The following is a 14,397-nucleotide window of genomic DNA, read 5'->3' as shown; positions in this document are numbered from 1 at the left end:
AATAATAATGATATGAACATAGTTGAACTCATGTCCTTGTGGTACACTTAAACATCCTTTGGATATAAACCCAAAGGTGGTTTTGCTGGGTCTTGAGGTAGGTTGTTTCCCAATTTTCTGAGAAATCACCATACTGATTTCCAAAATGGCTGTACCAGCTTGCATTCCCACCAGCAGTGCAGAAGTGTTCCCTTTACCCTACATCCTCTTCAGCATAAGTTGTCATTAGTGTTTTTGATCTTGGCCATTCTTACAGGTATAAGATCGAATCTCAGAGTTGTTTTGATTTGCATTTCTCTGATGACTAGGATGTAGAACATTTCCTTAAGTGTCTTTTAGTCACTTTAGAATCCTCTGTTGATAGTTTCTGTTTAGGTCTGTACCCCATTTTTATTGGATTATTTGTTCTTTTGATGACCGATTGTTTGAATCTTTTTTTCATATTTTAGAAATCAGACCTCTGTCTGAAGTGGGGTTAGTGAAGATCTTTTCCCATTCTGTAGGCTGCCGTTTTGTCTTGTTGACTATGTCCTTTGCTTTACAGAAGCTTTTCAGTTTCAGGAGGTCCCATTTATTAATTGTTTCTCTCAGTGTCTGTGCTGCTGGGGTTACATTTAGGAAGTGGTCTCCTGTGCCAATGCGTTCAAGTGTACTTCACACTTTCTCTTCTATAAGGGTCAGTGTCCCTGGATTTATGTTGAGGTCTTTGATCCATTTGGACTTGAGTTTTGTGCATGGTGATAGATATGGGTCTATTTTCATTCTTCTACATGTTGATATCCAGTTATGCCAGCACCATTTGTTAAATATGCTTTCTCTTTTCTGTTTGATTTTTTTTTTTTTGCTTCTTTGTCAAAAATCAGGTATTCAAAGGTGTGTGGATTAATATCCAGGTCTTTGATTTGATTCCATTGGTCTTCCTGTCTATTTTTATGCCAATACCAGGCTGTTTGCAGTACTGTAGCTCCGTAGTAGAGTTTGAAGTCAGGGATTGTGATGTCTCCAGAAGTTCTTTTATTGTACAGGATTATTTTAGCTATCTTGGATTTTTTGCTTTTCCATATGAAGTTGAGTATTATTCCTTCAAGGTCTGTGAAGAATTTTTCTGGGAATTTGATGGGCATTGCATTGAATCTGTAAATTGCTTTTGGTAAGATTGTCATTTTTACTATGTTGATTCTACCTTCTCAAGAGCATGTGAGATCTTTCAACTTTCTGGTGTCTTCTTCAATTTCTTTCTTCAAAGATTTAAAGTTCTTTTCATACAAGTCTTCCACTGGTTTGGTTAGAGTTACTCCGAGATATTTTATGCTATTTGTGGCTGTTGTGGAGGGTGCTGTTTCTCTGATTTCTTTCTCAGCCAATTTATCATCTGTATACAGGAGAGCTACTGATTTTTTTTAATTAATAATGTATCCTGCTACATTACTGAAAGTGGTTATGAGGTTCAGTGTGAACGGTTTTATATTAAGGTCTTTGATCCATTTGGACTTGAATTTTGTGCATGGTGATAGATATGGATCTATTTTCATTCTTCTACAGGTTGATATCCAGTTATGCCAGCACCATTTGTTGACTATTGACCTTTGATGCCCAGATGGAATATTAAAATGGAAATTGATGCATAGTGGCTAATGGCTATGGGTGGTACATGAAATTTGTGTTGGAATTTCAGAAGGGGGAATGACGAAACCTATGAAAAAGAAGTAGAAAATGTATAGAGAAAATCTCCACGTGGCCTGAGCTGACCCAGTTGCTGCATTCGGTTCCTGGGAGGGGCCTTGGTTCCATCCACTTCATTACATCACACAAAGTTCATCTTTCAGTTTGGGAGAGAGATTGCAGACAAAGACAGCAGGAGTCTCCTTTACCTCTGACTTTGCCTTGGCTATCTTCTGTGTCTGTTTGAATCAGTCTGGATAAAAACCAAGTCGTGGATGCTTCCTGAGAAGCTGCCATCCTTTGTTTGATTGAGCCTGGATAACTTAGAAAGCCAGCCAGTCAGTTGCCTTGTGTTAGAGAAAAATGCACAAGAACTGTGATTTCTCTCAGCAAAGTGACAGCCTAAAGCCGAACGAGTCTACAGTGGGCCCTGAGTCTGGGAGACGTAACACATGCGCTGAAGGGTTTGTGAGAAATTGCTGATCCTCGGACTTGAGTTGAGCTGGAGTCAAATCAACAGGCTCCAGAGGCCTTTCTGTATTCACACTCCAGGCTGCCTGAGCCAGTAGAGAGAGTAGTAGCTGGAAGCATTGGTTGACCAGAGCTAAGAGCACCATTGACAATGTGAAGCCAAGCTCACCCAAGCTTCTTGTTCTTTACAGATCACTCCACAAATATTTGTGTTGAGCTATAAAGCATTAGTTTAGGTTGAATTATGTAATTTAATTTAATTTGATGTCAGTGAGATCCATATCTAATGTGGTGTTATCGATGTGATGCTTTCTCTTCTAAGAATGAATTTATGTGGGTGATTAAAGCACCTGCATTTATTGGGCCATTGCAGTTCTAAAATGCTAATGAACAGGATCAGTGTGGTTGTGTGAAAAGTTCAAAGTAGGAAATGTGCCCTGGTGTTTCCAAAAACAGCCATCTGCCCGCTCTCACACTCAAGGCATGACACGGGGATGGAGACTTCTCTTTACATCTCTTCATTTCAGTCTTCCTGAAAACACTTCCAGGAAGTTTCCCCCTATCAGAACAAAGTAGTCAGAGGTAATTCTTTTTCAAGCCCATTGTGACAGAACACACTTCGGCATTCAGAAATGAGGCTTTTGCGGTGGGTAATGGTGTAATCGGTTTTGCCAGCAGCAGAATGCAGAATGTACAGTCTTATTAGAGATGGGGAAAGAAAGTGCCACCTTAATTTACCTCCAGGCATCAGAGCAATAACTCGAGGTGCCTGGGGCTGCCTCAGTAAAGGTACTTTAATCACATGGTAAAAACATTTTTTAGCCTGCTGCCTGCTTTCAGTGAGGGACAGTTCTCCCAAGTTAATAAAGGAAATCCATCCAGCTCCTAGCCTGACAATCATGACATGCTATTTTTAATCTTTGTCAACACGAAATCTACAGAAGACATTTAACAGGTTAAAGTGAGATCTCCCCACCCCCTTTACAACTTCCGTGTTTCTCCTAGAAAAATTAGCTGGTGGCGGTCCTGTGAGAAGGACAGGTCATGGGAAGGAAGTGCCCTGGAGTCAAGGGACGCCAGACTTTCATCCTGATACCTTCAGCTGGAAGCTGCTTTCTGTTATCTTATACTTCAGGGACCAAATTCATTATAGTAACCATCAAACCAAAAAGTCCTCAGCTGCGGGTCTTCCCTGCGTCTGCTCTCTGGTTGCATGGGGGATGTGATCTTTAATTAGTTCGGGTTGTAAAATATTGCAGGGAATTTCCCAGCCCCCTTTGCTTTGTCTCCAGGTCAGCTAATGCAATTGTTTTCATTGTGGTTGAGCTATTGTGCTAGAGTGCCCTTTACCAATGAATGCTAATATGCACTGGGAAATCATGACGCTTGTGGAAAGCTGTAAATAGAAAAGTCCTAATCGGGTGTCTATTAATAGTGGTGCAGAGTCAGGGCCCTGATGCCATTAAATGTCAGTGTTCATGTGTGTAAAGTGAGCACCATTCAGGAACACAGCAGTCAGCTGTGCATGGGGCATATGTATGGACGTGAACACGCTCACATACACGCTTGCTTTCTGCCTCTCTCTCCCTCCCTCCTCTGACTTTTTTCTAATATGGATTTCCACTTTCTGCCACCGATGATGGATTGAGTTCAAGGAACTGACACGAGCCTGCTGCTGCCTTTGAACCTGTACTTCAGACGCACGCTGTTTTATCTTTCCTCTCGGCTTGTCATCTGTCCTGCCGGTGAATTTTGACATGTGCAAATTAATAATCATTCAGTCCAAATGAGTGGGGTGACCTCTGGGCCCACATGATATACTCAGAAGAAACAGAGGCATCACTCATGAGCTCAGAGACTTTGCAGTTTAATGAGAGAAGCAAGGTAACCTCTCATTATTTCTATTATTTGTGTATGTAGACACACATGTATGCCTGCATATGTGTATAAATCACCTGTTTTTAATGGGCTGACGGTTTACAATCATTCAGTGTAACAACATTCTGTGTCAGCGTGGTGTGGACTGCAGAAAAGAATGGTTAGTTTTGTGAAAGACTTAATTATCAGCTGTAATGGCCTCTAGTTTGGAAATGGAGACCTAAAGCAAGGCAAGAAAAAAGTGCCAAGTAATACAAAGACTCCTGATGCATAAATGCAGGGTAGAGAGGCAGTCTGTCAGCTTGTTTGACAAACCCCTGATGTTTATATGGCAGCGGACAAAGCTGAGGGAGGGGGTAATTTGTTGCTAAGAAGTCTCCGTGTATGGCGACGGACAGACGTGGGCTTCCATCCATGTCTACGTTGAGTCATGTTCATAGAATTTAATAAGTAATATTTGATTCCTATGATTTAGGAAAATACGTAGTTGAAGTATGTATATTGCTTTACAAAAACCTACCTATTTTATAATAATCGTGTAAACATCAAAAAGGTCTAATAGTTAAAATATTGATTACAGACTGGGCACCTAGCTAAACACCAAGCATAATAAACAGTTTTCTCACAATTGTGAAAAGCGGACTAATTATGTCCTCAAAGCTGTAGCTGTCATGAGCTGTTGTCCTCACCTGATAGACAAAGAAAGTGATATTGAGAGATGCGATGCCTTCTACAGGGGACATCAGTACCAAAGGACAAAGGAGAAATCTAGGCCTTTGGCCCCACTCTCTCTGTGTTGTGTCGAGAGCCTGTCTGTCCCCCCACCCCCCCATACATGCAAGTATCAAGTGTGTTTTCTTTCTTATTTTATGCAGGCATCCTATTTTTTCCTTTTTTTTATAGTATCTAATTTTTGAAAGACCAAACCAAGCTGGGGGGATGGTGTAATGGGTAAGAATTACTTGCCATGCAAGTGTTGGGGCCTGAGTTCACATGTACACACCCACTGTATACACTCACAAAAGTAAGATGAAACTGTCACAGCAGGGATTCACCATCTTATGAACTGATTGCTACTAATTACTGCTAAAATCAATAAGCACTAGGGCTGGAGAGATGGCTCAGCGATTAAGAGCATTGCCTGCTCTTCCAAAGGTCCTGAGTTCAATTCCCAGCAACCACATGGTGGCTCACAACCATCTGTAATGAGGTTTTGTGCCCTCTTCTGGCCTTCAGGCATACAAGCAGACAGAATATTGTATACATAATAAATAAACAAACAAACAAATAAATAGATAAATAAATAAATTTAAAAAATAAGCACTCATTGTTTGCATTGCTTTAAAAATAGTGTTCTCTCTCCAACTGCTCGATTCAGTTTTCATGGACAAAAACGGACTTGTTTCTGACTTCTTTGAGATGGTACCGTGCCATGGCATCATCTCAACATGGCAAAGGTTACAGTGAAGGAGAGGGACGTTACATGAATCACATTATCCCAACGAATTACTGCTGTCATCTGAACTCCAAGAGACACGCTGTTCCAAACAGGAACCCTAATGACTGGTGCCCGTGCATTGGAGGCTGTGAATTATTACGAAATGGGAGCTAAATCGTTGTAGTTTTTCACTGTACAACAGTTGTGGCTGCTGGATTCAGATCCCTCCAAAGACAAGTCCGCCCATGGAAAACAGAATGCGAGCCAGCAGGCCGCACAGATTCCCCAAGGAGCCAGGCTTCTTGGGAGGTCATTGCCTAGCTGAGGCAGGGGAGCAGCACAGGCTTGTTTGGGGAATTATTTTTCCCCCTCATCATTTTTGGACGGTTCCCAGCTGTCACAACACCTGTCTACTGGACCAGTATGTGAAACCTCTCTGGTCTATGCTTGCTACTCCAGTTTGATGGTAGAAACGGGGAATATGGTGTGTCTGAGTCCTTTGGCTGTGAACAAGTGTTAGTTAGAGGTTTAATATTTGTTCCTCTGCAGGAATGTACACAAATGGCCAATTAAGCCCACTCATTAAAATAAAGTATTTTTATAGCCAATTCAAGAATCCTGTGCCGGCCATGTCTTTGAAGCACTTAATTGTTATGAATAAATATATTTCACATTTACCTCCCTTGGTCACTATCCTTGCTGTAAAAAGTGGTCATAGTAGGTTTTACGGTCTTCCTAACAAGGTTTTACGGTCTTTACCTGCTGGTGTGGTCTCTGGCAAGGAGCTGCTGTGCAGGGCAGTGGCTCAGGAATGCTTCCTTTTCTCATTCATGCTTTGTGCTGAGCACAAAGACGGCAAAGGATGAGTTAGACATTGCTCCCTTAAGACACTGATAGACAGACAGACAGACAGGCAGGCAGAAAACTGCAGGACTGTGCACTAAATGCCACAAAGCTGAATATAATAGCAGCGGGAAAATAGAGGTCATGTCTGCTTGAGGACTTGTTTACTAATTTTACAAAGCAAAGTGTTCAATATGAATTAGGAAGGAAGAGAGATTATTTGCACACACACACACCCATGTGCACGCATGCTTGTGTGCTTACGTTTGTGTGTGTGTGTGCCGTGAGTGCATGAGTGCATGTATACATGCGTATGTGTGTGTGTGCTTGTGAGTGCATGTGTGCGTGCACATGTGTATGTGCGTGTATGTGTGCACACCCATGTGAGTGTGTGTTAGGGGAGGGTTTACTCCAGTTGGATTGTAACATGGTAATATGGGGAGACATTTACTGTACATGGAGATTCTTGGCAGATGAAGCCTGAACTGAGGAGATATTAGAAGGGGACTCTTTCAGTAGAAGGCATCCCACTTGCTACGTCCTCTCAAGGGACTCTGAAGCTGTTTCACCAGTCTGGCCATACTCAGGCCAGATTTTCTAGGTAACAACTGGGCTCTTAGGCCACATTGGAAGACTACCACCAAATGCGTCCTTGTGTCGCCTTGTTAGAGAGGAACAGCTCTTATCCTTCACCATGACTTAGGGGTCTGTATGCATGTCTGATCGTCGCTTTTGGCCATGTGACGGAGGCGTGTTTGAAGGTCAGAGGTCAAACATGGTGTTTTGCTTCTTGTATGTACCACTTACTAGACTCTAAGGTGTCTCTGCAGCAGAGTGACCTCACAGGTCTACATCTGCCAAGTTTGTGGGTGATGCACAGCCGGCACCACTGGTGAGGAACTGAGAGTTTCTTAGCTGGGCCCCCTACTATTTTAATTAAATCCTACTTTGAACAGTTCATTCTCTCTCTGCTTTCCTGGGATGCCTAGGTGTGCTCTTTTGCTTTACAGCTTATTGCCACACGTTAGACACCATTAATGGATATGACAAAGGATGATAATTCTCTGCTAGGTTTTCCCCATATATCAGGAGCCACAGGGCCTCTGGAGATAGAAGCAGCACACACACACTCAAGCCTAATTTATTGTGTGCGCACTATACACAGTATCTGTCAAGTACTCTGTAGGTGTGGGGTTCGTGCTGAGTAAAATAGACAGGGTCTGCTATGCCCTGGGCCCCAGCGTCAGCAGGCTAGTGGAGGAGAGCCACTGCCTCCATTATTAAGGCTCTGAATAAACCCGCCCCTCAGAAGGACAGGGCAGGGCTTCCACGACTGCTAAGCATGGATGAGGTTTAGAGCAGACAGCCTCCTGTGTGTGCTGGGGAAATGACTCATTTGGGAACGTGTTTGAGGGCCTAAGTTTGGTCCTCAGCGTCGTGGAGAAAAGCAGAGCACGGTGGTTCATGATTATAACCCTTGCGCTGGGAAGGTAGATAGAGGAGGATAGCGGGAGTGTGCCGGCCAGGCAGTCTCATCTACTCGGCATGATCAAGGTCCTAGTGAATCTCACCATTTCAAAAGCCAAGGTTCCTGAGGAATGACACCTGATTTTAAAACATGTGCACATATTCCCACATATAATAATACACAGCTGCAAGAACCCTAAACCCTCATCTCTAAAATCAGCCAGCATTTCTGTGCGTCTCTGTAGAATGCTCTGCAGTTAACTGAGAGATGTGCATGCAGAATGGAGGTCTCCACCTCCAGTCACACCTCCTGCCAGTCTGGCAGCTCTCTCGTCTCTGGATCCCAGGGTCTTACAGTTCCACGCACACCTTGATCGTCCCAGCCAGGACGACACAGGCAGAATACCAACATGAATCAAGACAGTTTGCATAATCTTGTATTTCCCCAGTATCATTGTCATTTTTGAAAATCATAAATGTTTCTGATTTTATACATATTATTTACTTTGCTTTATAGGTAGTTCCTTAAAATAATGTTTTTACAACGGGAGGAAAATCAACATAACTTTTCATCCATGACTTGCGAATACAGGATGATCAATTCACCGATCTCAGTCATGTGATCAAAACTATCATTAACCTGAATTGTTATTTAAATAGCTTGTGAACATGAAGTCATTTAAATATAAAAATATTTTAAGAGATTAAATTCTCTTACGTGCGGCCAAAGTCAGTATGGTAACAAGGTGGTCCTAAAAAATCGCCTTCTTTTTCTCTCCTGTCTTCTTCTCTCCTCATTCAAAGTCAGCGTCTGGGTACTTAACAAATCCACAAGCTTTCCTCCCAGAGTTCTGTCATGGGGACCATAGGGTCCCTTTGTCTCCTTGTTAGCACAGTCTAGCGCTGTGTTTATCTAGGTCTCCTCAGTGCCTCTGGCGCTGTCCATAGCCCAAGTGGGCACATTTCATCTCAATTAGGAGCAGCAGAAGAATGCAAGGCAGGGAAGTGTCAGAGGTTACAGCCTTTTAATGGGATGAAATTCAAATGAAAATTGGAAAACAATCCAAGAAATCTACAGATGATGAGAACTGAGGAAACTCAATTAGGAAAAACTATAGACTTTCCTCCTTTGGGGGTTTGGTTTCTTTATGCTGCTGTGGCGGCCTGTTTGATGATAAATAAATAGAGAGGCTCAGGGCTTACCGCTTCCATTGGAAAGAAAGGTGAGTTGCGATCACTGTTATTCGGGTGCTCTAGTGCCTTTGTGTCTGAGCCCTCCCTACCATCTGATCAGCCAAAGCTGATTAGAGAAGTTTGACATTTTCTATGATTCGCCATCATTGCCCAAAGAAAACAAAGTAAATTGGCGAGGTTCTCCATGAATAAATGAAACAAAGCAGAACATTTGTGGAGGGGTTTTCCCATGGGAAGCTTCAGGAAGCACGTCTTGGTAGACGCAGACGGACTTTTTCTGTCATTGCTCGTAATTGAGGGAGAAACAATACTAAACTCTGACCTGATCGCCTTTATTCTGTTGTATGTCTCATTTTTGTTACCTAGAACGAGTTTGATCTGGGAAATAAAGCCAGATCTTTATTTGTTTGGTAAGTAGCCTCTGTATGGTGTGTGCAGCTGTTGGTGGGACCTTGGTTTCTTAGGTAAACATCAAATCACCACACAGGTCAGAAGGCATTCTCTTGGGGAAAGAGCGTGCGAAGTGTCTGCTTTCACTACTTTATTGGGTAGTTATTTGAGGCTGTTACTCCTGTTATGCCTTCTAAGTTCTAAGTATACAGTTTGAATCTACACGCTTTGCTTGCTGCTTTCTTATCTGTAGGAGAAGCATGGGGAAGTCTTCCAAAAAGAATAAAATTGGCACTTTTGAGCTCTGCGGGTCAGGAGTCCACACCAGAGCAGCTACTGAGTTCATTTCAGTTCAGGGAGCCTTTTGAGGAAAGCCTTTTCTAAGCAAAGCTGGAATTCCCAGTCTGCATTCTAGGAGACTCCAAAACACTATCCTGAGTTAGAAAGATGAGGACCTGCAGCAAATAGATCTAAAGATTGGATGGAGGTACAACTAATACCTACAGCACATCCCATTAAGGCATGCTCATCTTAAGAGCCAAAGGTCATGCTCGGACTTTTCATCTAAAACCTCCATATTGCCAGGCAGTGGTGGTGCACGCCTTTAAAAACAAAACAAAACAACAACAACAAAAGAACCCTCCATATTTTTAAATCTAAAGAATTCTGTGCTGTGAACACATTTTGACTTAATTAAAATTATACCTCTAGCAAGCTATAACAAACTTGCTAGCATCATCTCTGCCAATCATAGGGGGTTTTGTCTTACTACAACTGGGACACTTTTGTCACTGAGCTAAATCATTAAACTTGAGGAAGGAATTATTCAAAGACAGGAAAGATGGCTCTGTGGCGAAGAGTGCTTACTGCCCTTGCTGAGAACATGGGTTCAGCTCCCAGCACCCACATCATGTAGGTCACAACCACCTGTATCTCCAGTTCCAGGGAATCTGAAGTCCTCTGAGCTGCACTGGCACATGTAAACTCCTGAAAGCATACACACACACTCACGCACACACGCATGCACACACACATGCTCATGCATGTACACATATGCATGCACACACACACATGTGCTCACTCACACACCCATACAGGCACATGCACACACATGCACGCACGCACACGCGCATGTGCTTACATGCGTGCACACACATACAGGCACATGCTCACACACATACATGCATACACATACTTACACAAAAATAAAAGTACTAATTATATTTAAAATTTAAAAGAATGATCCAAACATTCTGACTGGTGAATTCAATTGTTACCATTCCAGGTGATGGAGTATAGTGTATTTTAATTTTTGTATTTTCCCTAATAAATATTCCTCACTATATAAAGACGAAGATTTCTGGTAGCAGTGTCCCAAGCACACCCGCTCCTGATACACACATTCTGGGAGTTAACAGATCAAGCACACTCAGCAATGGTGTGCAGGAATAGGGAGATGACTTTGGTGAACTGCTTTCCTTTCTTCCCTAACATGTGTGAGTGCTGGGTATAAAAATACGTGCCTATAATGCATGCACTGGTGGAAAACAGACAGGCTGGTTTGCAGCTTGCCTAAACTAACCAGAAATCCCAGACCAATGAAAGATTCTGTCAAAAACAAGAAAAGAAAGCAAGAAAGAAAAGAGGGAGGGAGGGAAGGAAAGAGGGAGGGAGGAAGAAGGAAGGAATTAAAAAGGTGGCTAGCAATTTTGGAAGAAACCCAAGGTGGATATCTGGTCTCCACATGTATACATCACATGTGTGCAAGTGCCTACATCCACAGTGAATAAAAAAGCACACAGACACATACAACACACAAAACATTCTTTTGCCTCATAAATTTAACTCTTAAGAAATTATTTTCAGGGCTGGGGAGATGGATCAGTGGTTGAGAGCACTGGCTGCTCTTCTGGAGAACCTGGGCTCAATTTCTAGCACCAAAATGGCAGTTCATCTCTGTCTGGAACTCCAGTTCCAGGGGATCTGATGCTCTCATGTGGACATACATGCAGGCAAAAGACGAGTGCATATGAAATAAAAATAAGAAAAAAGTAAATTGTTTTAAAGAAGAATAGAAAAATATAGAGTTAAAAGCGTTTTTTTCTTAGCATGGGTTTATTATCAAAAACATGTCCTTACGTAAAGAGCGGCATCACAGTTTAATCTCACATTATGCGTATGGTGAGTGCTGTTTCTGGCACATCACTGTGCCAAATTCTTTGTGGTGAATAACTTTGGTGCTGAGGCTGCAACATCAGCTGCCTCATCTCTTTTGAATATTTCACCTGTACTGTGGGGCACTCATCGTTGGCGATGCCATTCTGGGTCTGTACAGATTCTCTCTCCCTTTCCAGTGGCAATACCTGAGAGTTGTTTTCACAAGCTCTGCAGGTCAAATTGTATGCCAAAGGAGACAAAATGTCAGGAAGAATGACGGAGCTGAGAGGGATCCTGGGGAACCGGCTCCTGAGGCTTTTTCCAGGGACTTTCTGTAGCTTGAGGGTTTAGTGAACCCTATTCCTTGTAAGAGCATCCTAACTAATTTTGAGATGTCCTAAGCAGGCATCTGGTTTTTCCTAGTAGTGACTGTGCTCAGGCCCTATCCCTGTAATAACTTTCTGTGGCTTGGCTACTGGGGTGATGGCTGCGATGTGGCGTAAGAAAGCTCAGTATTGTCTTTTAGGCATCTCTTCCTGTTACTGGATTTTCTGTTTGGCTTTTGTTTCAACTATGAAATAAGAAAGCCATGAGAAAGTAGTTTAGGCGACTTTTTTCCACCTAATTTAAAATGATTGCCCATGAGCCTCTCTCTCGGAGTGGTTCAGAATTTATTCAAGGCCCTCAGTAGAGTCCTTGAGGGAGATGAAGCTCATTTAGACAGTATATTGATATGGCTTCTTCCCTGACTGTTGCAGAATAGCTGTGACATTTGATTCTTCGGGAAAACAGGATGGTGCAGGCTTCTATCTTTGCAGGTAAAACATTTTCCAATCTGACAGACAAGAAAATATTTGAAGGGTCTACTTGATTCCTGTAAATGAGTAGATAAAATAATTTACCCGAGAAGAGTGTTTGTTTTGTATGAAATCAATTCAGCGTCACATCAAATAGAGAGACTGGCTTGCAAATGAGACTTATTTTGTCTCTTAATTCACTCTCTTCTCACTCCTTCATTTTGTGTGTGGATGTGGTGTGTGTGTGTGTGTGTGTGTGTGTGTGTGTGTGTGTGTGTGGTTTGTGCGTGTGTGTAAGAAAGAGAGTAAGAGAGACCCACTGTCTTCTCATTCTTCCATTTTGTCTCTTGTGTGTATGTAATGTGTGTGTGTGTGTGCGTGTGTTTGTGCGTGTGATCAACTGTCTTCTTATTCCCTCATTCCTTCATATAATCTATGTGCATGTGGAGGGGGTATGTGTGCATACATACAAGCACATATGTATCTTACATGTCTGTCTTGGAAATGCAAAGTAAGTGTAATTCGAGTTAATAAATAAATATACAGTTGAGTTCCGCTGAAAGTCGTTTCCTTATGTAAAGAGTAACATCTCGATTTAATCTTATATTATGCATTTGCTATTCTTCTTCAATACACCAAGATTTTTTTTGTGCCGCCCTCAGGAATTCGGGGTGACTCACTTAACTGTCTTCCTTTGCTTAAGCTGTCACGTGCTCTGTGTTTTCTCCCTAGGAGTCATCACGGCTGCTGACATTCTTGATCGAGAGACAACAGGGTCGTACTGGTTGACGGTGTATGCCACAGACAGGGGCGTGGTCCCTCTCTATTCCACCATTGAGGTCTACATAGAAGTTGAAGATGTGAATGACAATGCCCCACTGACCTCGGAACCCATCTATTATCCCGTTGTCATGGAGAACTCTCCCAAGGATGTGTCTGTCATTCAGATACAAGCTGAAGATCCTGACTCTGGTTCCAATGAAAAACTGACCTATAGGATTACAAGTGGAAACCCACAGAACTTTTTTGCCATCAATATCAAAACAGGTAAGGGCATGCTTGGCTGAACTGAAATTGGCTGTCCAATTCTACATGTGTTGTCAGGCCCTTGCTGATGCTGGTTTTTCTATTTTGTTGTCCAGAAGACAGAGTCGTCTTCTCTAGGAGTAGTTTTTGCCAAGGTGGATGCTTTTTCTGTCTACTTGAAGTGTTTTAATCTCACCTAACACCAAGGCGAACTGATGCAGTAAGAATCAGAAGCAACACAGAAACCCAGCTGCAGGTTCACTCTGATCATTGCAACATGTGGTCCAGGACCACTCAGACGGTCAGCTGCCTCCTCTCCTCGAGAGCAGGGCAGTTGGCCTATGCTGGGTTCTTTATGAGAGCAAGCATTGTAAGGTCTCTAGTTCTAAGTCCTTCTGCCTTGCTTGACCTCACTCCAGCTTGTTGTAAAAGAACCCCTAAAAGACTGAAATCTAAGCTCAGAGATTTTCATCCCTACGTTCTCTATCAATGAAGTGTCAGTGTTCCAGAGAATTTCCCATGTTTGTGTCTGAATATTTGCACAAAAATCAGCAAAATTTGATTTCTGACCTGACCCTTTTCTCAGAAGGTTTCTAAAGATTATAATAAGAACTGAATTTGTTAAGTGCATCTTGCAAAGGCACACTGATCAGGGCAATGCAGATTTTGACTGAGTGTGTCCTGACCAGGATGCCCACTGGACCGTGGCTTTGTGGTGGGGTCAACCCCAGCATGCTACTGCTCTCCTGTACTATGTCACTGTTAGATCTGAGCAAAGACATCGAGCCCTCAGGGAGAACGTGATGGATGGGGTTCTAATTAATTGATATTGAGAATAATTGAATTCACATTGCTCTGGGCCCGTGGGTTAACATTGGTCAGCGTTGGGTTTGGTTGATGCTTGTTGGTGTGGATAGACTTTCCTCAGGAGCCCTGATGGAATTGGTAATTATTCACCTTATTTGTGAAAAGAGAAAGATTCAGTGGAAATTATGTCCTCTGTAAATATCAAGTTCTAGTTCACAAACTTTGAAGGTTGGTGTTTTTTGTTTGTTTGTTTGTTTGTTTTTATAA

The 14,397-nt window shown here is 42.5% G+C and overlaps 1 protein-coding gene across 2 annotated transcripts in view; it reads left to right on the top strand.

The window, feature by feature from the left end:
* The window catches only part of Fat3 (FAT atypical cadherin 3), a 459,106-nt gene that overhangs the window by 118,740 nt on the left and 325,969 nt on the right, over nt 1-14,397 (top strand). For both annotated transcript variants that reach the window (XM_038323653.1, XM_038323652.1), the window contains exon 2: nt 13,030-13,344. In XM_038323653.1, coding sequence (XP_038179581.1) covers nt 13,030-13,344 — 315 coding nt within the window. The remainder of the gene's footprint in view (nt 1-13,029; nt 13,345-14,397) is intronic.

This window comes from Arvicola amphibius, chromosome 3 (genome assembly GCF_903992535.2).
Source record: "Arvicola amphibius chromosome 3, mArvAmp1.2, whole genome shotgun sequence".
Classification (NCBI taxonomy): Eukaryota; Metazoa; Chordata; class Mammalia; order Rodentia; family Cricetidae; genus Arvicola; species Arvicola amphibius.
The sequence above is the reverse complement of the archived record's forward strand: the minus strand, read 5'-3'. Positions and strand labels throughout refer to the sequence as shown.